The sequence below is a fragment of the Wyeomyia smithii genome, chromosome 3 (genome assembly GCF_029784165.1).
Source record: "Wyeomyia smithii strain HCP4-BCI-WySm-NY-G18 chromosome 3, ASM2978416v1, whole genome shotgun sequence".
NCBI lineage: Eukaryota > Metazoa > Arthropoda > Insecta > Diptera > Culicidae > Wyeomyia > Wyeomyia smithii.
Window position 1 is genome coordinate 220,340,955 of NC_073696.1, and position 26,277 is coordinate 220,367,231.

Genomic DNA, 26,277 nt, shown 5'->3' on the forward strand with positions numbered 1-26,277 from the left:
AAAATCGATTTGTCGCGTCTGTCTACCGAGATCGAAGTGAGATTTTGTTGTTGGTGATCGATGTGGTTTTGTGAATAATATACGATTGTTCGCCAATTATTGTTTAGTTAATCTTGCCACAAAAGGCAGTGTAGTGTTTTCCTTGTGGCAGCAGTACCGTTTGGAGTGCACGGAAGCAAAATCGGCTGACCCTGAGGATCTAACTGTACAAAGTTCCAGGTAGGTGTGTTTTCCAGTGCGTAGAAAATGGGAGGGAAAGCTTTCGAGCAGGAGATTGAACAAAAAAATTGTTCCAAAAAAGTGTGTGATCGATGCGATATTTCATTAGCAAAAAAAAAAACGTACGGTTGATTGAACGAGAACCCAATGAGAGCAATGCTAGAAATCGCTGAGTTGGAACAATATTGTCACAGTTCAAGACTGGGAAACTATGACGTAATTTCAATATTGCAGTGTGGTTTCTTTTGGAATCTTTGGAATGTGCTTTGAGAAAGCAATGCAATTTGGGTCGTGCAAAGGCAAGAGAACAGTGCAGGGTTTTGGCGACGTCGTTTTTAAAGGCAAATTATACATTTTTCAAGTATTGCTGCAAAGTTGACCTGCTAAAATTAATTTGAACTAATTAAACCAAGCTAGGAAAAAGTTCTTGCTCTCAAATGGTTCGTTTTTAGCTTGGTTAAAAATAAATTGCCGAATTTTATATTGCATGTATTTTGATTGCAGTTTGACCGCAGGAGAAGGTACACAGTCTGTACTGTTACAGTTTGACCGATATTCACATTCTCTCTGCGTACACTTAGTGGGCGTAAAATCGATAGTGACCGTATGCACTAGTCATGAAAAAAAAAAAAAAATATATATATATATATATATATATATATATATATATATATATATATATATATATATATATATATATATATATATATATATATAAAAAAATATATATATATATATATATATATATATATATATATATATATATATATATGTATATATATATATATATATATATATATATATATATATATATATATATATATATATATATATATATATATTTTTTTTTTTTTTTTTTTTCATGACTAGTGCATACGGTCACTATATATATATAAATATTTAAAACAACAAAATAACAATACAATAAACATTGAATGTTCCCAGTATGCACTTCTTACATAGTCTTAGGTGTAGTAACAACGTTTCTTTGCTTTGTTATCCTTGCGAGTTGCACAAATATTTACGAAAATGTGTATTGCGTTTTGTTATGTTAATTGTTTGTAGCATCTGCTTATTGCCAAGAGCTGGCTACAATGATCCAATCACTCATCTCAGACACGATGATGTCGCAATGAATGATTCAGTCATTCAAAAGCTGACCAGGCAATTAGAGCTTACATCACTCCTTTTTAGATTAAGCTAACGCTAATTAGTTGGCTGCGTCTTTTAAGTTGTGGATGATTACGTTATAAAATACGGCAATCTCGGGGATCTCAAATTCAACTCTGTCAATATTTTTTAATGAAAGTACAGATACTTTTCTTGAGCTCATCTGCCGCTCCAAGCATAACTTTCCCAGCGTCCGGTTTGCATAGAATATGGGACAGTTATGCTTGGAGCGGCAGTCATCCCTTGATAAATTTTCTCTATCTCCTGTCTATTATCAGATAGGTATATTGAATTCTAGAGAAAACTTCAATCCTATTTAAATGTTTGCCCCTCAGTCGAGTTGATGCGAAATTTTTAAATAATTGATCAATTTTAAAATCAATCGATTGTTGCAGTTAAAAAAAGTTTAATTTACGTTACGGTGGTAACAATTTGAATAAAAACTGGTGGTAAGCGACTTAAATAGGAACTTATTACGGACATGCTATGGAGTATATCTTTAATTTGGTTCAGTACCAACTATGTTTTTAAAAACTTATTTTGTGACTTACTATCTGTACCGTATGACTTCACTAGAAAGTGAATCATCGCTGTACTATTAATGAAATCATTCACTCACTGCTCCAATGGTTTTCTTATCAGGTTCAATTTCGTAATAAATCTACAGCAATGCGTACAAAATAAACGTATCTGACCTAGTCCAGTGACTCGGGACGACCTTTTCACGTAGTTTGAAGCTGGTTTTCTTACTGTACTTTTTTTTCGAATTAATGCTAATCCAAACATGGAGCTAACAGAAATACGTACGTACTCAAGCTGGCTTTTCCCTACTCCAAAAGACATTCGGCCCCGTTATGCTTAGTGGTTGGGCCTAAATGAATATTAGAGTTTAAAAAAAAGCCAATCCATTCAATTTTTTAAGAACGACAAATTATAAGTGATAATTATTCTCGCACATGTCACTCTTCTGCAGCTAAAGCTACACAGACGGCATTGCATTGGAATAAATCAATCGGAGTTATTTTTTAATAAATTTACTACCGACACGGGAAACAGGTTGAATTTCTACAGAGCTTTTCCAGCAATAATACTATATATCACTGATTATTTATATCCGGACGTAAAGCGATTTGAAGGCAAAACCTTCGGAGGTTACACTATAAACTCTGTGAGTGTGAGTGTTAGTCAGCACCGAGACGCTGGCAATTATCACCCATTCGAAAATTTATGAATTCTAAATAGCAACAGAGGCAGCAAGAACGAACCTACGCCAAAGCGGACACATTTGTGTGGATGCCGGCTGATTAGCACATTCTTCAAGTTCTGATTATTGTAGGTACACTGCTACGTATTGCTTTGGAAGCAATCGCTACGACGACGCGACGTCGATGCCGATAACGATGACGACGACCACGCTAAACGCCATCTGTACATAACCTACACATACCGCACTGCCTCCGAGCGATACCCTGCGGCAATCAGCGGGTCCGTGGCAGTGTATTGTGATCATCCGTTGCTGCCGGTCAGCTTGAGTTGCAGTGTTGTTTGGTTGTAACCGATTTCATACGTGGCCGATTTCTCCGGTGATTTTTTTTGCGCGATAGAAAGCAATGCATCGTTAGTGACAGAACTGTTGTGTGACACCGTGTAAGTGGACTAGTGCCGTCTTTCGACAGCGTTCTACGTAACATACGATCATGCGATTCTTCTGTCGTAGAACAATAAGAGAGAATGGCTCTATAATTCACACTGATTAGCGTTTGACTTCTATCTGTCCATCGTAGTTGGATTCAGTGACCGTCAAGGTCCACACTCGTGTCTTCAATTGAAAACCTGTTACTACGGAGCAAACACGTGGAACTGGCCAATTCTGGTCCAGTCGCTAAAACCATGTGACGACGAATTGGAACATCGCTTAACGACGTTCCAATTACTCAATCAAATACGCTCGAGTTTAATTCTGCGCATTTACTCGCATCAATTGACAATCTAACGACGAACGGGTAGTGGTGATGAATGCAACGTGCACGATTCACTTCTATCGCCTCGATCTCAATGGCATGTGGCAGCACCCTTGTTGTGTATGACTTTTGTAATCGCAGGAGAAAGAGAGCGTAAAAAATGCATCACGCCATCGAGTTCCAAGGTGCTAGCTTTCGTGAGCAATTCGTTTTGACTAACGAAAAAAAAGCTGGCCACTTCGACCGGGGGGTTTCGGTTGCTACTGATAAAGTTCAGCGGTTATCGGCTGAGTAAATATGTTCTTTGGAGCGATGATTTAAAATGTTTTACAAACATTGCTATTACTGCATTCAGCGCCCCTGAGTTTTCTCGCGTTAATCTGTATTTACCAAAAAGCGATTGTAACTATATGTATAGTTATTTTTCAACTTGATATTTGTTCTCGGGCGTTGCTTTTTACATCATCATCAGTTTCCTGTAATATAACAATTTAGGATAAACAACAGTATAAGTTGATTTTTGAATCCAGAAAAATTTCATTCAAAATCCTTTCTAAGAAGCTTATCGTCACTTGAATGCACTGTATCACCATACAGAAAGTAAGATTATTTCCGTTTCTTATCAACAGGTTCAACCGTTTTGCCCGGCTTCATTAAGATAGTACACAGTGAAAGTGACGTCCAGAGCGGCAAAGGTGACGTAATTCGGGTTACACCTAGCAAAAAGAAAAGAAGACTAAGGTACCGATCTAAAAATGTCCTCCCGTAAACGGCCCCGTGATACGACGCTTTCCGAACGCAGTGATACCGGTGAGGTTTCTGTTGCAGTCGATTTTGCTCCGGCTGGGGCAGAGTTTTCGATTAACGTGCAGCGACTGCAGCAAACTTCTCAAGCAAATGGATCGGATACAGCGAATGGTGGTGGCGGTAGCACAGTGGCAGACAAACGCTTCAGTAGCATTAGCATCGCCGATGATGGTTTGGAGGTCGATAGCGGCGACAAGTTTTGGCCACCCAATCAAGACAGCGTGCGCAATGGACGAATGAATTTTGGTGAGTACGATACGCTTTGGCGATAAGATTTAGCTTTGTTAAGTGTTGCTATAATTTATACATCTTGAGCAACTGAATGCTCAATCGACTATCACGAGCACCTGATCAGTATAGATAAAGACAAGTAGCAATACGACGTTAGACGATTCATATCTAGATGATACGTGCTAATCTTCACAAAAAAAAAAACAAACAAACTGCCATTATATCTCAGATTCCACCGCTATCAGATAGATCACATAGATAGAATCTTTGAAAATTTTTCCTCAAAGCAACAATCAACACAAAGCAAAAGCCTTGGTTGCTATACAATCCGCTATCGTTATTTGAACTTCTGTGCTAGCTTCGCAGCCAACTGTTGAAGTTAGTACACAGGAGACAATTATTTTCAGGGGCTGGTAGAGCCCCGATCAAAGTGACCAGACGACCTGCATTTCGTGGGACAGTACAGTGTTTCAACAAATTATCTCGCGTAGGAATACGTCCCGCGAAATGTCCTGCGTTGACCTAAAATGTCCTACGCGCCTACGTAATGTCCCGCGATATATAAAAAAATGAACCACCAGTTGTCATATATTTTACTTCGCTTGCAACTAAAATGTCATAATAAGCGAGATAAATCATTCAGTAGACGTAAACAACCTGGCAGAGATGCCACAATCAGATTTATCTGTAAAAATAAAAATTTGAATGACTTTTTATGCAGAAATTTTTAAATAAAGATAATAGATTTGCGATGCGAAAACCTACAAATTTCAGAAGAAGAAACATGCGAAGTGATCATTTAAAATAGGAATAACAATGTTTCATTTCGCAATACACATATTGCTTAACCCTAGAAAGATAGTCTGCGTCAATTTGACTCCTCGCTTTTAGTGATGTTGTTTACTTTTTCTTATATACCTACTGGTTATGATCACTCATTATTAAATTTTATACAAAAACTTGCATTTTAAATGATTCAAAATTCATGCATCAATTTAACGCCAAAATAAGGCTATCCTTCTAGGCGTAAAATGTGTTTGATAAATAGCATCTCCTAGCTGCACACTGTTTCCAAAGCTGCGATAAAAAGTGATCAAAATTTATTATTTTGACCTAGCAAATTTTTATATAGAGGCGTAGTGCCATCAGCAAAGTTGGTCCAGTAATTATTCTTCATTTTGTAGAAGTTGCAATGTTGTGATCAATCCTCCTAAAATTGAGAAACCAAAATTCCATCATTTTTGCATATAAAAATTTATTTTGTACGGCAAAGTTGTAGCACATTCTATTAGAAATATCTTTGTCAAAGACATCATACTTCTATTTGCCTATTCAAAGGGACTTTTGTAGATTTTGTTTTGTAGATTGCCACTAAAAATCTTTTTTTCCTATATAGCATTCAAAAGTGATTTTCTTGAGTTTTTCAATGTTCAACAATGTTGTTTGCTATAGCAAAACAAAAAAAATCGTCAAAGAAAGTTTATTTTTATCTCTTATCTTAGGTTTTTGGCGATTTTTATTAAAACGATTCACTAATTTACAGATATCTACAAAATCTGCAAATATCTGCAGACAAAAACATTTCTATTTTAAAGTATAAGTAAAACATCATTCAACCCAGATATAGGCATATATCTCTCGCGGTCTCTCTGTGTAGATATCTGTAAGTAAACTAGTGCATTATTTTAATAAAAATCTTCAACAACTAAATAAATAGGGTATCGGCTCTATTATCGTCAGGTCTTACCTATCATCCTCCGGGGGGTTAATGAAGTCATAGAGAACTAATTTTTTTGCAGAAAGATGCTCTGCATTATGAAGAACCATCATGCAAGAAATTAACGCTCTAAGACATCATTCGCCCCCCGGACGATAACAGGTAAAACCTAGAGCCGACACCCTAATAGAGATTAAAATAAACTTTCTTCAGTGAACTTGTGTGTTTTTTTATAGTAAACAACAATGTAGAACAATAAAAAATTTGGGAGAATCACCATAAAAAGTTTTATTAAAAAAAAAAATTAGGGGCGTTATAAAGAAAACTCCACAATAGTTAATTTAAATAGGCAGGCATGAAGTATTCTTTCGAAAAAGTTGTTTCTTATATATTAAACCACAACGTTACCGAACAAATTTGATTTTTATATGAAGAAATGAGAAAAATAAAATTCGTTTCTCACTTTTCCAACTTTCCAACTTTGTACTATAAAATAGAGATTATTCAATATAATAACTTTGCTGAAGGTACTACGACTCCAAAATCATTTTTTTTGGAGTAGAAAGTAATTAGTGTAAACTAGCTGACCCGGCAAACTTCGTCTCGCCCATTTTTGTGTTTAATTTAATAATTTTAAACATTCGAAAATCATTGATTCCTTGCGATTTGTTTATAGTCTAAAAATGCACGACGAATCGGCCATAGGATATTATCAAAGTCAAAAGGCAAATCATTTAAATTGATTGGTTTTATCGGAATGAGAACATCCTCGACTTTTGGCTTCTGTACATCACCTCTATTCTGAAAATATTCATAGTGAATGGTATTCGATCATTTTCAGCTGTTTTTCTGGCATCAATCTGATTCCGCAAATACTCATATTGGGTGGTGTGCAGTAATTTTGTTGTTTTCCAGAAACTAGAAGTGGTCATCTTTGAATTCTAAATAGTGTCAAGGGTCAATGCTTGGCTTCTATGTATCATCTCGATTACGGAAATAATTATATTAAGCGATATTCGGTCTTTTTCGGCAGTGTTTCCGAATCCGGAAGTCGCTGTATTGGATATCAAAATGGCATTTGGAGACAAATTCTGGCCCCTGGGCGTCATTCTGGTTCAAGAAACACCCATATTGGGTGGTATTTGGTCATTTTCGGCTGTTTTTCAGACACCGGAAGTCGCCATCTTTAAATTCAAAATGGTGTATTTGATCGATTTCTAGTTTCTGTGCATCATTCTGGTTCCGGAGGTACTCATATTGGATGGAAATCGGCAATTTTCGGCAGTTCTCCAAAAACCGGAAGTTGCCATCTTACAATTCAAAATGTTGTCTGAGGTCGACTTGTGGCTTCAGAGCACCATTGCGATTCTGGAAATACCCATATTAGAAACCGGAAGTTTCCATCTTAAATTTATAAATGGCCTATGGAGTCGAGTTTTGTCTCCTGTGCATCGACCCGATCATTGTAGGCTGTTTTCAGGAAAACCTGGTTTAAATATCTGTTTAGCTTGTATGGGAGACCTGCCTCCCCTTCCATAGTACGGAGGAGTATCGAATCACAATAGAAATTTATGTTTGATTTGTATGAAAGCCCTCCCATCCAGAAGTGGAAGGGATGTTGAACCACCTTTAACATATTTTTTGCCCTCAGAAACCTCCACATGCTAAATTTGGTTTCATTTATTCTAATCGACTAAAAAGTTCTGGAGTTGTGAAAAAAATTGAGTTTCATTTGTAGGAAACCCTACCCTTCCAGAAGAAGGAGGGGTGTCAATCTATTATTGACATATTTGTTACCCCTAAAAATATTTACCTGTCAAATTTTGTTCCATTTAGTTGGTTAGTTCTCGAGATGTGCAGAAATTTGTGTTTAATTTGTATGGAACCCCTTCCTTCCAAAAGAAGGAGGGGTGTCGAACCATTATGGACATATTTGTTACATAAAAAAACATTCACATACCAAATTTGGTTATATTTGCTTGATTGGTTCTCGAGCTGTGCGAAATCTGTGTTTCATTTGTATGGTACCCCTCCCTTCCAGAAAAGGGAGGGGTCTCGCACTATCTTAGTCACCTTTCTCGGCCCCTAAAAGCCTTATATACAAAATTTCACGTCGATCGGTTCAGTTGTTTCTTAGCCTATACGGATCAGACAGACTGACAGAGCTGTATTTTTATATGGTTAGATAGTTGAACCGATCACCGTGACGGTAGCCACCAGTCGAGCGTGCTTCTATTTGTATTTAATTTTCGGTGGTAGCTCTTAAAGGATGATTTCAAAATAACTGTCGAGAGTCACCTGTTTAAAATTGCTGTTACGTTATTGTTGCTCATTGCGCCTTCTGCGATCTCATTTCTTCGTTGTATGGAAATTCTATTTTCGTGAATTCCACCATTATCCTTTAAATTTTCCTAGTTTTCTCGCCGTAACAATTTGCCTTGGATGAAGACGAACACAACAAAACAAAGCCAGCTCAAATCAGACGCTCCGTTGTAAAGTTATGGGCGGTCGCACATATATGTAACTTTATTTTATATATAAGATCAACTCCAAAACTCCAAAATATATATAAGATCAACGCATGGTTTTAGTACAAATCGTCAATAACCAACAAAATATGTAAGATAAGATAAACTTTCTTCAAAGAATTTGTTTGTTTCGTTATAGTAAACAATATTGTAGAACGTTGAAAAATTGTAGAAAATCATTTTTCACTGTTAAGTGCTTTTTTTAGTTTTAAAATAGTTTATTTGACACGGCACGATACAATTTAGTTTAACTGAGCCAAGTACATTTTGTTTAATTCTAAATTAGCGGGGAAAAGAGGGAGGCACATTTTTTATATCTCGCGGCCGACTACGAGCTAGTGGGGATTTAAGGTGAGAGGAGGGGAGTTACAATTTTGTTTTTAACTATTTTATATTACAGAATGTACTCATTTGTACGTGGCTAACCAGTGATGTTCTATTTGAGCAGTTTTGGTCTGAGGTGTCTGCGTAAACATAGAGATGCCGAGTCTTCGTCTTAGTGTCTCCAGCATGGTGTGTCATTTTCTTTCAGTTTGTGACGGGAATTGTAATCTAACAAATAGATAAAAAATTCAAATTTTAATGTCAGCGTTTTTTATAAACCGGTATAGCTGTGTCATGTACTGGAGATCACCGCTTCTCAGAATGTCTCTAACGGGTACGTTTGGTTGTTTTCCTCGGGCCCGAAGGGAATCTATAAGCTCGGACCTAACACCACAGAATTCGGCACACGACCAAACAACATGCTCGAAATCATGGTAGCCATCGCCACAAACGCAGTGATTACTGTCTACAAGCCCTATACGAAAGAGATGCGTGTTTAACGTGTAGTGATTGGACATAAGTCTGGACATCACGCGAATGAAGTCCCGACCTACATCCAACCCCTTGAACCATGCTTTCGTCGATACCTTAGGAAAAATGGAATGTAGCCACCGTCCCCGTTCATCTGAATTCCATGATGATTGCCAACTGTTGAGTGTCCTCTGACGCAAAATGCTATAAAATTCATCATGAGCAATTGGTCTTTCATAAATATCGCCATCAATAGCACCCACCTTAGCTAAAGAGTCAGCCTTTTCATTACCCGGAATCGAGCAATGAGAAGGGACCCACGCTAAGGTAACCCGGTAATTTTTATTTGTTAAAGCACTTAAAAACCGCCGTATTTTCCCCAGGAAATACGGGGTGTGCTTCACAGGCTTCATCGATCGCAGAGCCTCAATGGCACTGAGACTATCTGTGAAGATGAAGTAGTGGTCTATGGGTAGGGTTTCGATGATCCCAAGGGAGTACTGAATAGCAGCAAGTTCTGCGACGTACACGGGAGCAGGAGCATCGAGTTTGTAGGAGGCGGTAAAATTTTCGTGGAAAACACCGAAGCCAGTGGACTCATCTAGATTAGATCCGTCAGTGTAAAACCTTTTATCATAACTAACATGTTTAAACTTATTGGAAAAAATCTTAGGGATCTCTTGGGGTCGCAATTGATCCGAGATACCAGAAATGTCTTGTTTCATGGTGGTGTCGAAGAATATAGCGTTATTAGAAGTATCTAAAAGTGCGACATTGGAGGAATCGTATGAAGAAGGATTGATATCTTGAGCCATAAAGTCAAAATATAAAGTCATGAATCTGGATTGAGATTGAAGGTCGACCAACCTCTCGAAATTTTCAATTACTAATGGGTTCATAACTGTGCATCGAATAAGCAACCGGTAAGAGAGATTCCAAAAACGATGTTTCAACGGAATACCCGCTAACACTTCAAGACTCATCGTATGGGTCGACTGCATGCAACCCAAGGCAATACGCAAACAACGATATTGTATTCTCTCTAATTTTATAATGTGCGTGTTCGCAGCGGAGCGAAAGCAGAAACAGCCGTACTCAAGAACTGACAATATCGTTGTTTGGTATAACCTTAGAAGGTCTCCTGGGTGGGCACCCCACCAGGTTCCGGTAATCGTACGAAGAAAATTAATCCTCTGTTGGCATTTTTGTGTCAGATACCTAATATGACAAGCCCAGGTGCATTTAGAGTCGAACCAGACCCCGAGATATTTAGCGACTAAAACCTGAGTGATCGTTTTACCCGTTAGTAGGAGCTGGAGCTGAGCTGGGTTATGCTTCCTCGAAAAAACGACCAGCTCAGTTTTCTCCGGAGAGAATTCGATACCCAGCTTAAGAGCCCATTCAGACAAATTGTCTAAGGTATCTTGCAATGGCCGTTGCAGATCGTTAGCTTCGCTTCCAGTAATGGATACAACGCTATCGTCTGCAAGTTGCCGTAGCGTGCATGAATTTACAAGACATTCATCGATGTCATTGACGTAAAAATTATATAAGAAAGGGCTTAAACATGAGCCCTGGGGAAGACCCATGTAACTAATTCGGGAAGTTGTCGAATTACCATGTGAGAAATACATATGCTTTCCTGACAACAAATTGAGCAAAAATTATTTAAATTTGGTGAAAGTCCCTACAAATGAAGTTTCTCGGTTAAAACTTCTACAGAGACACAGTCAAAAGCCCCTTTAATGTCCAAGAATGCAGAAGCCATTTGCTCTTTTCGTGCAAAGGCGAGTTGAATTTCAGTAGAAAGCAACGCTAGGCAATCGTTCGTTCCTTTGCCCCGGCGGAAGCCAAATTGAGTATCTGAAAGTAAACCATTTGTTTCGACCCATTTGTCTAACCGTAAGAGGATCATTTTCTCCATTAATTTCCGGAGGCAAGAGAGCATAGCAATCGGCCTATAAGAATTGTGATCAGAGGCAGGTTTTCCGGGTTTTCGAATAGCAATGACTTTTACCTCCCTCCAGTCGTGCGGAACAATGTTTAGCTCAAGAAACTTGTTGAACAAGTCCAAAAAGCGTCTTTTTGCAGAGTCGGGTAGATTCTTCAACAAGTTGAATTTAATTCTATCCAACCCTGGAGCTTTATTGTTGCACGAGAGGAGAGCCATTGAAAATTCCAACATCGAAAATGGAGGCTCTTCCGTAGCTACTAAAAACGCGTCGCGAAAGGTCTTCTGTTCGGGGACAGAGTCCGGACAGACCTTTTTGGCGAAATCGAGTATCCAGCGCTCTGAATACTCCTCGGACTCATTCGAAACGTTACGATTCCGCATGCGCCTGGCGGTATCCCAAAGAGTGCTCATCGCTGTTTCCCTCGACAACGCGTTCACAAACCGCCGCCAGTATCCGCGTTTTTTTGCTTTTATCAAGCTCTTCATTTGTCTATCCAGTACATCGTACTTTCGGAGCAAATCGATAGTGCCTTGTTCTCGGAAGGCCAAATACACCGAGGACCTCCGCGCGTACAGGTCTGAGCACTCTTTGTCCCACCACTTGGAGGGATGGCGCCGTCTAATCGTTACCCCGGGTATCGGTTTCGTCTGAGCTTGAGTCACGGCGTCGATGATCAAGCCAGAAAGGAACGCGTATTCTTCCTCCGGAGGAAGTTCCACGTGGGACTCGATTCTTTGCGATATTATGGTCTCATAGGACTTCCAATCAATGTTACGTGTGAGGTCATACGCAATATTGATTGGATCCGTTGGAGTTGACCCATTAGCAATTGAGATAACGATTGGTAGGTGATCACTACCGTGGGGATCATTGATTACTTTCCACTGGCAATCTAACGCTAGTGATGTCGAGCACAGGGATAGGTCAAGCATGCTTTCGCGTGCTGGAGGATTAGGTACACGTGTCGCTTCCCCAGTATTCAAAAGTGTCATATTGAAGTCGTCGATTAAGTTACAGATTAAAGAAGATGGGTTGTCGTCGTACAGCGACCCCCATAGCGAACAGTGAGAATTAAAATCTCCCAATATCAAAAAAGGCGCGGGAAGCAACTCTGTTATATCAGTGAGATGCCTCTGTTCAATCCGCGCGGATGGAGGGATATATAACGAAACAAGGCATAGGTCTTTTCCATTCATATTCGTTTGAATGGCAACGACTTCAATATTCGAGATCGAGGGGAGGTCGATTCGGAAGAAGGAATAACACTTTTTAATCCCTAAAAGCACCCCTCCACCGTGTGAGTCTCGATCTCGACGAATAATGTTAAAATCGTGGAAATTGAGTTGATCGTTTGAATTGAGAAAGGTTTCACAGAGCGCAAATGCGTCACAATTGTATGTATTTATTAAATGAGAAAATAGATCGAATTTGGGGATGATACTTCTGCAATTCCACTGTAATACAGTGATAAAATTCCTAACCTCTTTCGCCGTATTAGTCATCGAAAGATATGATAGCTGAAATGAGGGGCCAAGTTGCTGCTAGTTGCTTCAAAAAGGTTTTCACTGTAGGAAGAAGGGCAAGAAGAATATTTTGTAGGGGATCTGGTATGTTGAATGTTTCAAATATCCAGTCCACAATATCAGGAAATTTTATGAACCCTGTTTCTTTTTTATCTTCTGATCGAGAAATGGGTGCACGAGGGGTTTTTGGTGCCCCAGGAAGCGGTGGGTACTCCTGGTTTGATTTAAAATTAAAACCGGGTGGTACTTGCTTCGGTTTTTCTTCACCGCTTCCTTTTTGTGTTGGCTTATTGGTCATTCCGCTAGGGGTTATCTTGCGACCTTTGCGAGAAAGATTAGGAGAGTTGATCATTCTCCTCTTCCTAGATCCTTCTGGCATGGCATAAGAACACCCTTCGACGGGATCGTCAGATGTACCCTCATCGTTTGGCAAAAAGGAAAAGATGTTTCCTGTCGAGGGTGGCTCAGCACTTTTCAGCATTTCTGCGAAAGAGCGCTTTGATCGTTCCTTGAGGGAACGCTTAGTTTTTTCCTCGCGCTGTTTGTACGCGGGACACGCCGAAAGGTCATGCCGAGATCCTTCACAGTAAAGACACTTTTCAGTATCCTCACTGCAAGCGGTCTCAGCATGATTGCCTCCGCACTTGCTGCAGCGTGCCTTGTTGCAGCAGTAGGTGGCTGTATGACCTAACTGCTTGCAGTTTTGGCAATGCATGACCCGCGGTACGAACAGGCGTACAGGCAGACGAACCCTGTCCAAAGAAATGTAGTTCGGCAGTGCGGATCCGGCGAATGTTACACGGAAGGAGTCCGAAGGGAGAAATTTCTTCTTCCCTTCTTCGATGGATACTGAATGCAATTGCTTGACATCCAGTATCTTTACATCTTGAATCAGGGGGTTCTTGAAGCAGCCAACCCCGTGACGCAAAATGTCATCGACCGTGAGGCTTCCTTCGGTAACCACACCGTCGATCTCCACGTCCTTGGCAGGGATGTACACGCGGTACTCCCTTGTAAAGAGCTAGCAATTTCGTTTGCTTGCTTCAAGCTACTCACGACAACTCGCAGTTTGTTAGGCCTCACCTTCGTAATCTCGGTTACGGCCGAAAACTGTTTTGCCAGGTCCTTGCCGATTTGAATAATATTTAGAGGCTTCTTTATGGGCCTGAAGTAAACTACGAACGGACCTTTCGCGGCATCTGGGTAAGCTTTTACCCGTACTTCCGGTACCCTTGATACAGGGCTAGGTAGCGGGGAAGGTAGAGGGGAATTGATGGGGGAGATCTCAATCTCTTCCCCATTTGTGTCCCAGGGTGGCCACTCAATCGGGAAAACGGGAAATGCGGGAAAAAGTCGGGAATCAAATTACATCGGGAAAAATGCGGGAAAAAGTCGGGAATTTTTTATGTTATCGGGATTTTGTTACCAAGATTTTTTTAAAGTATTGTGTATGATCAAATTACAAATATTGGAGAAGTTGGAAGTACAGGAATGCAAGCTGGTTCCTCAAAAGTCACATTTTTCTTCAGCAGTCAATTTTTCAACCAAAAAGTCACTAAATTTACTTTTTTTGACCCGCTAACCAGCTGAGTACTTTTATCAGTTTTGATTTTCAAATGAAATAAATATTGACATCAAATGTCTTAGAATAGCATAAAACGTCAAAATCTTGTGTTATCTGAAGAAAATTGAATTGACTCTGTTGGACTTCTCAAGATGGTAAAGCGAATTGAAACCGGGGTCGAAAATCGGTCCGGAGTCTGGGAATGGTAGTTGCCAGTTTGCCGAGAAAACGTCTTTAATGACAGAATCAATTCTAAATTCTCATATGTACAATAGAAACTGTTTCAATTTCTAAGAGCAATGCAAAATAATAGCGAATTTCTTTATTCCACTGTGTGTGGGCAAAACTGCCGAGGAATAATGAAAGGTCATCGCCATTTAAGCAGGCTTCTTCCGTTCTCTTGATTTTTGCTCAAATTTCCTTTTCTACCTGCCAAACCCCTTGGAGAACTAGACTTTCTCTCACACAGAGTGAGTAATTATCCACATTTAGGCGTAGAGTATTTCAGTCGCAGAGTTCCTTTTCACTCTTTATCATCACTTGTAAGGGATAAACCTTTATTTGCTCTCTCAGTTTAAGAGGGAGTAGTTTTCGTTAGCTTCTCTTTTACTAGAAGAGAAGTTGGTCAAATATCAAAACATTTAGGTTCATATTGAAGCCATATTCTAACCGTTTTCGAATTTATTATTATAGGAAGATTCACAACTCACCATGGGTGCATATTCTGCAGAAAGTTCGATTTTATACTGTTTTTGCCGCACCCCAGAGCGATGAGAACGGTAACGCAATGCTCAGTTGGTCGCCATTTCATTTTTCAATTTATTTCATTTTTCTTGCGTGCGCGGATGCTCTGTCAAATTAGGAGCGGTTTTTCGTCAGAGAAACTATTACTCTGCGCTCTCTTTACAGCAGATGGTGTGATGCACATTGAATGTAAGCTCGCAGTTGTTAAGAGGGAAGAAAACTCTTTCTCTTTAAGATGAAGATGAGCAAAACAAAGCCTGCATTTAAGACGCAAGTAAGAAAAAGAGGCCAGATAATTGTTTACGAACTTAGCACGTGCGGTGGTGGGTTGAAGCTGACAATTTTTACAGTGTGCTTCGGCCAGCACGGCAGGTCCAAACTGGGTCAAAATCGAGCGAATAAAGAAGGGTTTTGACAGCAGTTAATGCATTTTCAGGTCAAAACGAGGTGAGCTGATGGAATAAAGAAATTCGCTATAAGTTACACTGTAGAATCTTACTAACATTGCTAGTTATTTGAATAAACAAATTGAGGATAAAATAAGTGGTACACAGTTCTGATTCTCCAGTTTTCCGAAAAGATTTTTATTTCAGTTAGTCTTTTAGAAGAGATATTTGGCGAACTCTAGCGAAACTAGCTACCATTTCCGCTTAGAAACTCAATGCTGGTGAAAATTTGGGTTTGGGACGAACTTGCTATGCGGAGCAGTTAATTGAAAAAACATTTGAAACTTGCCACAAAATAGAGCAAACATTATTTTGAAATTTTTCAAAAAACTTACTTTTGTGCATATTTTAAATTCGTATTTTTTCTGTAAATTATACAATTTGACTGTAAAAAAAACTATTTTTGATGTAAATACAAATGTTTCTGCATACAACTTTTTACATGCTTTTGCTTTGTAACTGGTCTTAGGATACGATGCTGGCCTAACTAGTTAGTCGTCGTAGGTTCGTGTCTCGGCTCGAGAGAGACTGCAGGATCGTAGCGCTAGCCCTGAAAGCGTCCTTTGCATTGAACAGTTGGCTGCTGAATCTGGCCACAGATAAACAAAAATACTTGAAATATTTTCAAAGCCAAAATAATTAACTTGATTGGTGGGATGTTTCCGGCAAAGCTGAGGATAGTAATTCTGTTGAAAAATTGATTGAATATCTTGAAAAGGTTATTTTTTGAATTCTAAGTTGCCAAATGTTACAACGTTTATTATATGAACACGAAAGAAATTAAAATTTCTGAAGGTTTTTTTTCGGAACCAGAACGATTTGTTTGATTGGTGCGATGTTTCCGGCAAAGTTGTTGGCAGTAGTTGAGTATTGAAAATATTCTAAATCAAACATTTCAAAGAGCTGATTTTTGAAAAATACCAATATATTTTTTAAAAACTGCATAGTGTAAACTAAACATTGATGATCATGGAGAAATAAAAACTAAAAATTCTTTAGAAAAAATCCTAATAAAAAGGATTTGGGAAAATTTCAGAAAACTTTTTTTTCTTGAAAAGTTTAAAAGAGACTAAAAATAAATTTGTTTCCTTTTGAACGGTTTCTGCAAGACATGTTCTTGCAGTAAAAACCTTTTGATTTGACGACTTAAAATTTAAGATAATTTTTTTGATTTCCAGGTTATTTTTTAAGTTTCGAAATCAGCTTGACCATTTTGAGCGCTGGATGCAAACACGTTGAAAATGTTGACAGATGACCAGAGAGATGCAACTTCGATAGACTAGCAAATCAAAATGCTGAAAAAGTTGTGAATTCACTTCTGAAAAGTTTTCAGAATGTATGTAACGTGTGATAAATGTAATACAGTATTCGCAGTATTTTTCCTGAACGTGAAATAACATTATCTTTAATTTGAGAAAAAAAAATGCAAATCCATGTCACAAGTTGGTTCCCTAAATAATTAATTTCAATCAAAATATTCTTTACTCTCAGATTAAGTATTTTTATGTTCACCCTTAACTCCCATGACTTTTTCCGATGATTTGAACAACGAAAAAAAAACTTTTGAACGAAAAGTGCTGTTTTTTGTTGTTGTTCCCCTCATAGGTTGTTATGCGTTAAAAAAAGGGTGACAGATAGACAAACATAATGAATGCACGAAATAGCTAACACGACTGCTGAGTGCTTAATGGAAGATTTGCAAATTTGAGAAAATCGCAAAAATTGTATTTAACCTGTCTACCATGGGAAGGCAAGGGTTGTATTTTATGTAACTAATTAACTGTTTGGTAAAATGTCCCGAGCAAATTCGGTAGAAGTAATATGAGCTATTACTTCCAATTTAGGGTTCAAAAATTGACGTTCAGCCGTCGATAGAACATAACCTAGTTACCGTTTTTGCCAACCGGGAATTTCTTGCAATCATGCGGGAAAAAGTCGGGAAAAATGCGGGAACTCGAAAATGTAAAATGAGTGGCCACCCTGGTTTCCACATCCAGGAATAGTTGCACCTGCATGTCGTCCATTTTGCGGGAGCGTTACGCTCTACCGCACACAAACGATAAATATTCGAATGTGTGGGGGGGGGATAAAGTAGTTGATATTAAATTTTAAAAACAATTTTTCAAACTACAATGGATCAAAATAAAAAAAAGACAGTAATACTAATACTAATAACAATAGTAATAATAGTAATAATAATAACAATAATTATAATAATAACAATAAAAATAATAATATTAATAATAATAATATTGATAATAATAATATTAATAATAATGTTAAAAATTCTTAAGTGAATACTTCACCGAACGTCTAAGTCATGACCTCACGGCTGATAGTAGGATCAATCGAGTGTCTCCGCAGAACAAACAATGACGATCCAGCTTCGTGTTGTGACACAGTGGCCGTATCCTACACGCGACCTTGTAGATACCACTTGTAGTTGACTTCCACTCGCTCGATCGTATGGTGGTCCGTGCTGCTAGCGGGGTAACAGCGGTGCGGGAGAATTATTCTTACTGATATATCAGCTGCGTATCAGATCACTGGCAGGGTAGCCTGCCCCTACCAGTGTGCAGAAGATGTTTCTGCCGATAAACTGCAGGCTATTGTTATCGCACAACACAAGAACTAATCGACAAAAAAAAAACAACCCGTACGATAACTCGTGTATTGTTATTTTGCGAATCAAACGGAGATAAACAATTTGCGTCTAATCGAGACGAAAGCAAAACAACGAATGACTGTTAAGTGGATTAATCACAAAATTGCAACTTCTGGAGAATAATTAAACAATAATTAAACAACTCTACTGAACACCCTGAGGCTCTAAAATCATTTTTTTTGGGTTCAATAATTACGATCACGTCTTTGTAGCTTTGGAAACAGCCTGAGCTGGTCTCGAGGTACGATGTTGGCCTAACGACCCAGTTGTCGTATGTTTGAGTCCCAGTTCGGGAGAGACTGTTAGTGTAAGTGGCAGGGATGTTACGGATGTGATTTTTCAGACATCTGCAGATGCGGATGCGGATATGTGATTTCGGATGCAGATGTAGATGCGGATGTCAATTTTCATGCGGATGTTCCGGATATGCGGATGCGGATATCCGTACACACCTATCTCCACACCGGAAATAACGGTCGACCTTCCCTTGCTAGTCAAGTTGGTGAAAAGTGTAGGGACAAGCGGCCAATATAGGCAGCATTGCTCGAACAGCTTGATGCGACAGAAAGACGTGAAGCAGGGCGGACGCCATCATAACGTAACGAGAGGTAACGAGAAGAGAGCGCGAGAGGGGCTGTTTACTCCATCCAAGTACTGACCAATTAGCTGCCACACAATTGCGAGCGTGTGACGTCACAACGCCTAAGGCTCGCAATTTGCCTAACATCCAATCCGTGAGCGACGATTGGTTACGAATGAGGAACTCATCGTGATCGCCAACTTCTTAAAAGTATACAAGGCACCTGAACCGGATGGAATCCCGAATTTGGCCATCAAGACGGCCAGAAAAGCGGTCCCCTGGTTGTTTCGGTTAGTCATGCAGTTATGCAGAGGTGCCTGGATAACTGTCTCTTCCCGGTGAGGTGTTATGGAGGTGGTGTTTGAGCGGATTATACTCAACAGACTGGTAAAGTACACGAAGGGTGTAAACGGTCTGGCAAAAAACCAGTTCGGCTTCCGGAAGAGGGGGGTTCGGGAGGCACCATGGCGGAGTGAACTTCCACTTGTTACAGATGCTGAATAATATCTACACTGGTTCGAGCATGCGGGGTCCCCCATGTGTCCTAAGTATATGGATACAGAAGAGGCTGCTGAGCATGTCTTCTTCGTATGCTCTCGTTATGTACGTGCGAGGAGCGGCATGATGACAGTGAATGGACCAAGCACTATTCCAGACAACTGTGACGACCCGGTGACCTTCTGATACCTGAACAAAATTTTACGAAAAGTCGACACAGTGCATCAACAATAGGGTGCTAATGGAATGTTTAAGAGAAATTAGATTTTCGAATTTCGTTCAGTAGTCATGTTTCCCATTAATTTCCCATGGAAGGCAGTTTTATAGGCTCATTTGCAAAAGTAACTTCACGCCCTTGCGAGTGGCTTTCCGAGAGTTTACCGGAACATTCCCCATAGCGGACATGCGTGTAGACATGTTTTTGAGTTCTTTCGTCGTTCTATTTACCACCGTCGTTCTATTGGCACCGCTAACCGAAAATTTAGTGACGCTAATCGCTAAGTCGCTAACCGGAAAATTTAGCTCGATAATCGCTAAACGCTAAACGCTAAACCCACATTAGCGGAACTTTCGCTAATCGCTAATCGCTAACTTTTCAATATGTAAATACTCATATCGCTATATTTTTTACTCGTGTTGTGTAAGATTTGGACCACTTTGATCTGTTTTGGTTAAACAAACGAAAATAATTACTTTTTAAAGCTATTTACAGTAAGAGGTTTACGAAACGGTATTCTTATTTGATTTTGTATAAACAAGAATAACAAAAGTTATTTAGCTTGCATTGAAAATAGATACTCTTGAAAAAAGTTTTCATAAAAACTCAATTATTATCTGAATCGAAAAAGTAGAACCAAAGTTGTCATAATTTCAAGCGCATTGCAATTTACCAAAGTTCTTGGTGTGCAGAAAACTAAATCTAGACCTTGTGCTTGTTCTTCAAAATGCTCCTGTGGCTTGTACGATAACTGAAACTCCATTCTAGGGTAAAAAACTGACAAAAGTAACTTTCACAGTAAAGTATGTTCATCTTTCGAAGCAATTTACGTACGCCATCAGCAATGCACAGTTTTTCTAAATATTTCTATTGTCGCTTCTCTACAAAATTTAGCGAAGTTGCGATTAGCGTTTCGAAGGCCAAAATTTTAGCGACGCTAACAGTTTCGCTAACCAGCTCAAAATTAGCGAAATCGCTAAATCGCTAACTGAATTTTAGCGTCGCTAATTGGCGAATTTTCGCGTCAAGATTGTTGAGGTAGGTCTTACGCTTCTGGTTTGTCCAGAAACTCTGGATGGGATGCAGCTGGGGAACGTTGGGTGGGTTGGCCGACCTGGGTACCGCATCGATTTTCAGCCGCTCCATCTCTCCAACGATTGCTTCGAGTAGTGGGCCGACACCAGATCCGGCCAGAGCACCGCGTCTTCGCCCCTACGGTATGTCTTGATAAACGACGCAACTTCCGGCAGGCACTTCGTACTATAAATTTCCCCGTTCACGGCCAGTACGGAGCTTCTCGCTGATTGTCAGCCACAGCAGCACCTTCTTTGGGAACTTAGTGTGTGAACTGAATTTCACCTCAGAGGTCACTTCCTTCGTAGGTAAAGTAAAATATGGAGTGCCCTGCCAGTCGTTGTCATCCAGGGTGAGATAGGTCTCGGCGTGGACCACCATCATCACGTCGCGATTCGCCGGAAAATCTACTCGACCATCGAGCAACTCGACCAATGGTGACCAATGGACGGGGGACTTCCGCTTTCTGATGTCCATGTTCGCCAAGTACTTTTCCGGTTGAACCGACCTCCCGATCAAGCGTACGCAGCGATGTAGCCACTTCCCCCTCAATTTTCCTCTTCAGCATTCTTAAGAGCTTCTTGTCGCTCAGGGTCGTCGGCCGTCCGGAACCGGTCTCTCTTTCGATGCTCTGATTGTAGTCCAGCAGTGCCAAGATGTTTTTTTTTATTCTCGCTTATTTTCCGTCGGTCTAGTTCCGCCACTGTTGTGGCCAATCACCGACGCCCAGGGAGGCGACTCCACACCCAGGACCCTAACTCACGACCCGTTTATTAACGGACCGGCGCCAACGGCTTTACTTCCTCATGCGATGGAAGGCGTGATCCCAGAGATTTTTTCGCCTCAGAAAATCTCCCGGTGTCGGCTAGGATTGAATATAGACCAGTTGGGTTGGTTGTGAGTGGATCACGCCACCTCACAACCATCGACACCTATGTCGGCGGTGGGATTCGAACCCAGGCGTCGAGCGTGGTTGGCGGAGACGTTACCAACCACACTAGGCCCCCGCCGTATGCCAAGATGTAGATACAGAAACAAGCGTAACCGACGTCCCTTTTCCGTACGATGTCTGTTTTCGACGCGACGGGGTAACGTTCTTTGATTGCGCACACTTCTGAACGGAGTAGCTTCATTGTTCCGCCATTATGGTTAGAGTTTGAGTCAATTTTTTCTGCTGACTCATGGGTTACTATAATTGATGCTGCATGGGTAGTTTCGTCAGTGCGTATAAAGGTAAACTAATGAAAAATCGGCCGTTTTTTGAGCATTTTTTTTTTCAATGCTAATGTTAGGGCTCAACAATGCATAGGGTGATTGATCGTGCTTCGCACTATGCAAAAACTGATCCTGGTTCGTGCTACTAACTAAATTATTGATAGACCATTTAATAGTCAAAGATTTTTAATCATATTAATTTTAAAAAATGCTTTCATTTTTTAACAATACATAACTTTGATTTATTTTGAAGGAAACTACTTCAACTAGCCCTGATAGCTAAGCTAGTGAAAGATATTAATTCGGCTGTCAATGTCTTCACCGAAGCAGTCTGTTTAAACTTCTCTACAGTATTTTAGCTCCTGATGTTAAACTTCAAATTAATTTCAAAACGTCGATCCATCTATATTTTACGAGAATTGAAACTTTTATTATGAAAAAAAGTCTCCGATTGTGATTTTTTTTAAATAATACAATATTAGTTTTTTGATCTTGGGTTGTGCTGCTAATGTTCGTGGTTCGTCCTAACAGCTTCCGCAACTCACCGCTAGAGGCAGTGCGCATTATTTATTTTAAACCTGAGAGCTTCAGTCAACCGCTCTGGAAAAACGTCGCGAAATCGAAACAAACAATCGAACTTTTCTATAAAACACAGGAATTGGATATAAAAACATTTTGATTTGTAATATCTTTATAATTGTATTTATTTGTATGAAAAGATGAGAGGGTTTTTATGCCTGTTTGAGGAGGAATAACTATACTTATTCTACTCAAACAGGCTTTTCCCTACTCCAACAGAATTTTCGGCCCCGCTATGCTTTTTGCGATTGGGCCTTCTACTATTATTGATATCAAGAATTGAAGAAAAAATAACTTAAATAAATTTTCTGGCCATTAAAATATATAAGTCCCTCTTATAATAAAACTGGCCAGAAAGACGCCCCACTTCCCTTCTCCAGGAAATTATAAGTGACGATATTTGGCAGAAGGAACAAAACTCTGTAAAGTAGAGCAGTAAAAGTGAAAAAGGAAGAATAAAATCATATCACACACCAGCATGAATAAAATAATAATAAGCATGCCACTTTTTAATAGCGGTATTGTTAATAATAAAAGTGCGGGTAAAGCAGACACCCGGGTATATCTCACAATAGATCAACAATTCTGAGCGCGGTGATAAAGTCCGTACAGAAAAAGTGTAAAACCCTCTTAGTAAATTTCTGTTGAAAAAAAAAAGTCTGATTTTATATTATTCGAAATAGTGTGAATACCAATTATGTACAAGTTTCTTTCACACTGCCAAGTAGATATCTGAAGAATATAACTGTATTTGACACAATATTGCGTTTATATTACGTGTATTCCTTCAATTTGCAATGCTGCAATTCTATTTTTCATTAGAACGAACCAAGATCATAAATGGCGCGAACCACGATCAACATGGCACGAACCAGGATCAAAATTGCGCTTGCATTGAAACTCATACAATTAATATTTACTAGACATCAGGTGTTTTTAAAGTCAATAAATGTGATCGTGTACAGTTGCTCTTTCTATTCAATCTAAATTTTCGTTAAAAAGTTTTGCAATTTTAGAAAAATCTTGCATTCATTCCTAGGGTACCATGGAAAACAGTGCGACAGGTGCGAACCACGATCAATCACCCTAAGAGTAGTTCTTGAAGTTTCAGAAATCGATTTTTTTATAGCAAATGTTTTAGAAATGCATGCAATGTCGAGAACTGATGTTGTTTCATAAAAATTTGTTTTAAAAACAAAAATCAAATTTCAGGGACATGAAAACTTTTGCGTTGGGAGACTCGAGCTACACCAGAACACACAAGAGACACTCCCAGCTTGAACATTTCTTTCATTGATCAAAAAACTGTAACTTTGGCCGCTTTGAGGCTCTACTTCCCAAAGACCGATTGAGCTCAAATTTGGCATGGGAAATTTTTATGCGAAAACAAAACTTTAGAACTCTATCGTAATTGAAATTCAGAATTCTATCGTAAATGAAACAATTAAAAAAAATATTTCTTTTCTCTGAGTAACGTTACAACTGTACATAAGTCTGTAGATTCATAACCTCTCGCTCAACGATATCCATCAAAAATCGGTCGCTCGCAACAGTACTTTTTTAAGTTTTGTCCGATAGTTCCGTGTGGATAAGTACCCACATGGATATTTTCCGAGTGGGTACTAATACCCAAACTACCCACATGAAACGCCGGCCCTGACTTAGTCATCGTCCCGCAAAGATCAGACTGGAAGGGTTTTAATGGGTCCGGAACAGGCCGAGTAAGTGTCTAGGGTAGTGTAGCTACCCCAGCAACAATCTCCTAGTTTCATCCTCACACCCTGACTCTCTTCTGCGGTGTCTGTGTGTGATTTCTTCGCCACCTTGAAAATAAACCAGCATCTTGCCTCGAGACCAACTGGAAAGTTTTTACCATGGGATTTATTTTAATACTTCAGGGTTTTATTTTTCTATTTTTGATATTTTCTGACTGCGGCTGGTTCGTCCCATCATCTCTTGACATTTGTACACAAAAGATTCGGAGAATTGACAGATGAATACCACAAGAGCAAATCTAAAGACAATCTAAGGGATGCAAAGACATGTGCGAAGTTTTTATCGAAGCTTTTGCGAGCTACTCGACTGCTTTCTGTTTGATTTCGATTCTATTTGAGTTCAATTTAATAATATTAATATCATCCCTACTTTGTTCCAGATTCCCATGCAGCTACTCCATCGAAACCGGCATCTTTATCCAGTATATCCAGTCAGTTGGGAAGTGGAATCGAGCACAGTCCACCAGTTGTAAGTAGTTCTATCCAAGTTACTTTTAACTATTCTATAATGTTGACAGGCATAGTGACTCAAATTATGCTCGTGATGGGTACAAAATGAGTCACGTTATTGTCACGTGACCGATGCGTTGCATGGTGCCACTGTTTATCAATTTTAGAAAAAAATCTAAATAGTACATCCTTCTTCGGTACTATCAAAGTTGGGTTGACATAACCATGCACGTAAGCGCCATCGTCAATGGTAACTAACGAGTGGCCGTACGTGTACTATCTATCTACCCGGTAAGCAGCCGTTGATAACTTCTGTGTGACCTTGCAAACGCCGTTTTTTGCTGTCAGCAAAAATTGCGACCAATAAAAACATTCGTAAGGGGAGGGGTAGTACTGTTTTTTTTTGTTTTATGGTGGTGAAAATCAAATCACACCACACTGTGACCAGATATTACGTCGTCCGGTGGCAGACGCTTTTCGGAATTATTGAAGCGATAAGATTGGGGTTTTGTATGTCGATAGTATTTCCAGTAATGATTCATTCCAGTTGTACGCTGTACATTTCATTGATTTGGCTCGAGCTCCAATCAATTGCTAGTTAGAAATTACCAGGGTTAGGTTGTTTATTTTAAGTTAAACAAAACGTAGTTTAATTTCAGTAACCCGTCTTATGTAGATGCACAGATGGTGTACTATTTTTAATCCGCCACTTTGTGTAGAGATATTCTCTGCTGTTCTACTTTGTTTACAGCAGAGTCTAGCCGGCGTCGAATGTTATTTAACATGAATGCAAATAGCTCCAAAGTCTACAGTAAGAACTTTAAATATTATGTATGTTGAATCATGAATGTTTTGTTTCATTATGAAACTCTATTTAGTCGGACAGATTCACCGTTAGTGAACACAGTTAGACCTTGTATTGTTCATATATTCGGTGAATGAACTACTGGTTATTTTTATTGTTGTGCGGGTACAGGTGATAACAAAAAATGTTAACAAGTCTTGACTTTTTTTCTAGCAAAAAAAGATTCTCAGGTTCAATCTTACTTTAAAATGAATGTAAAAATTATTTCCCAGTCTCGCTGTTTCACCTAAAAAAAAAAGTAAAACCACCTTCGACTGATGTGGAGACCCCCTTATTCCACCTTTCACCGTGTGCAAGTTGATTCGAAAACAACATGAAACCGACATTAACTGCATATTTGTGTTATCAAAAACAGAAAAAAAACACACACACAGACTCTTCCAATAAAGTATTCCAATAAAGTAAGGTGTTGTAGCTGCCAATCACGGCAAAATCGCGCCACATCGGTCAACGTCACGCGGTTGCGGTGGTGCGCGTTAAACATTTTTCAAGGTTACGCGAAAAAAAAAAAAATTCAAACGGCCAACCATGGCAAGAAAAACGTGAGCATATTTTTCTTTCTATTCTACGTTGTGTGCGAACTCACGCAAACTTTGCAAAGCCAGAAATGGATTACGCAAGCACGATTTGCTATCGCTGCTCGGTTGAGCGCGGAACACGTGATGAATTGCCTAAAAAATGTGAAAAATGTACGTTGCA

General features: G+C 39.3%; 1 protein-coding gene across 2 annotated transcripts in view; it reads left to right on the top strand.

The window, feature by feature from the left end:
• Positions 1 to 26,277, top strand: part of LOC129727564 (choline-phosphate cytidylyltransferase B-like) — a 63,557-nt gene continuing 37,280 nt past the window's right edge. Inside the window, exons 1-3 of one of the 2 annotated variants that reach the window (XM_055685504.1) lie at positions 1 to 219; positions 3,980 to 4,403; positions 24,644 to 24,732. In XM_055685504.1, the coding sequence (XP_055541479.1) occupies positions 4,106 to 4,403; positions 24,644 to 24,732 (387 nt within the window). In that variant the 5' untranslated portion in view covers positions 1 to 219; positions 3,980 to 4,105. Of the gene's footprint in view, positions 220 to 2,878; positions 3,037 to 3,979; positions 4,404 to 24,643; positions 24,733 to 26,277 lie in introns of those variants that run through there. The other variant, XM_055685503.1, reaches the window with a different exon arrangement.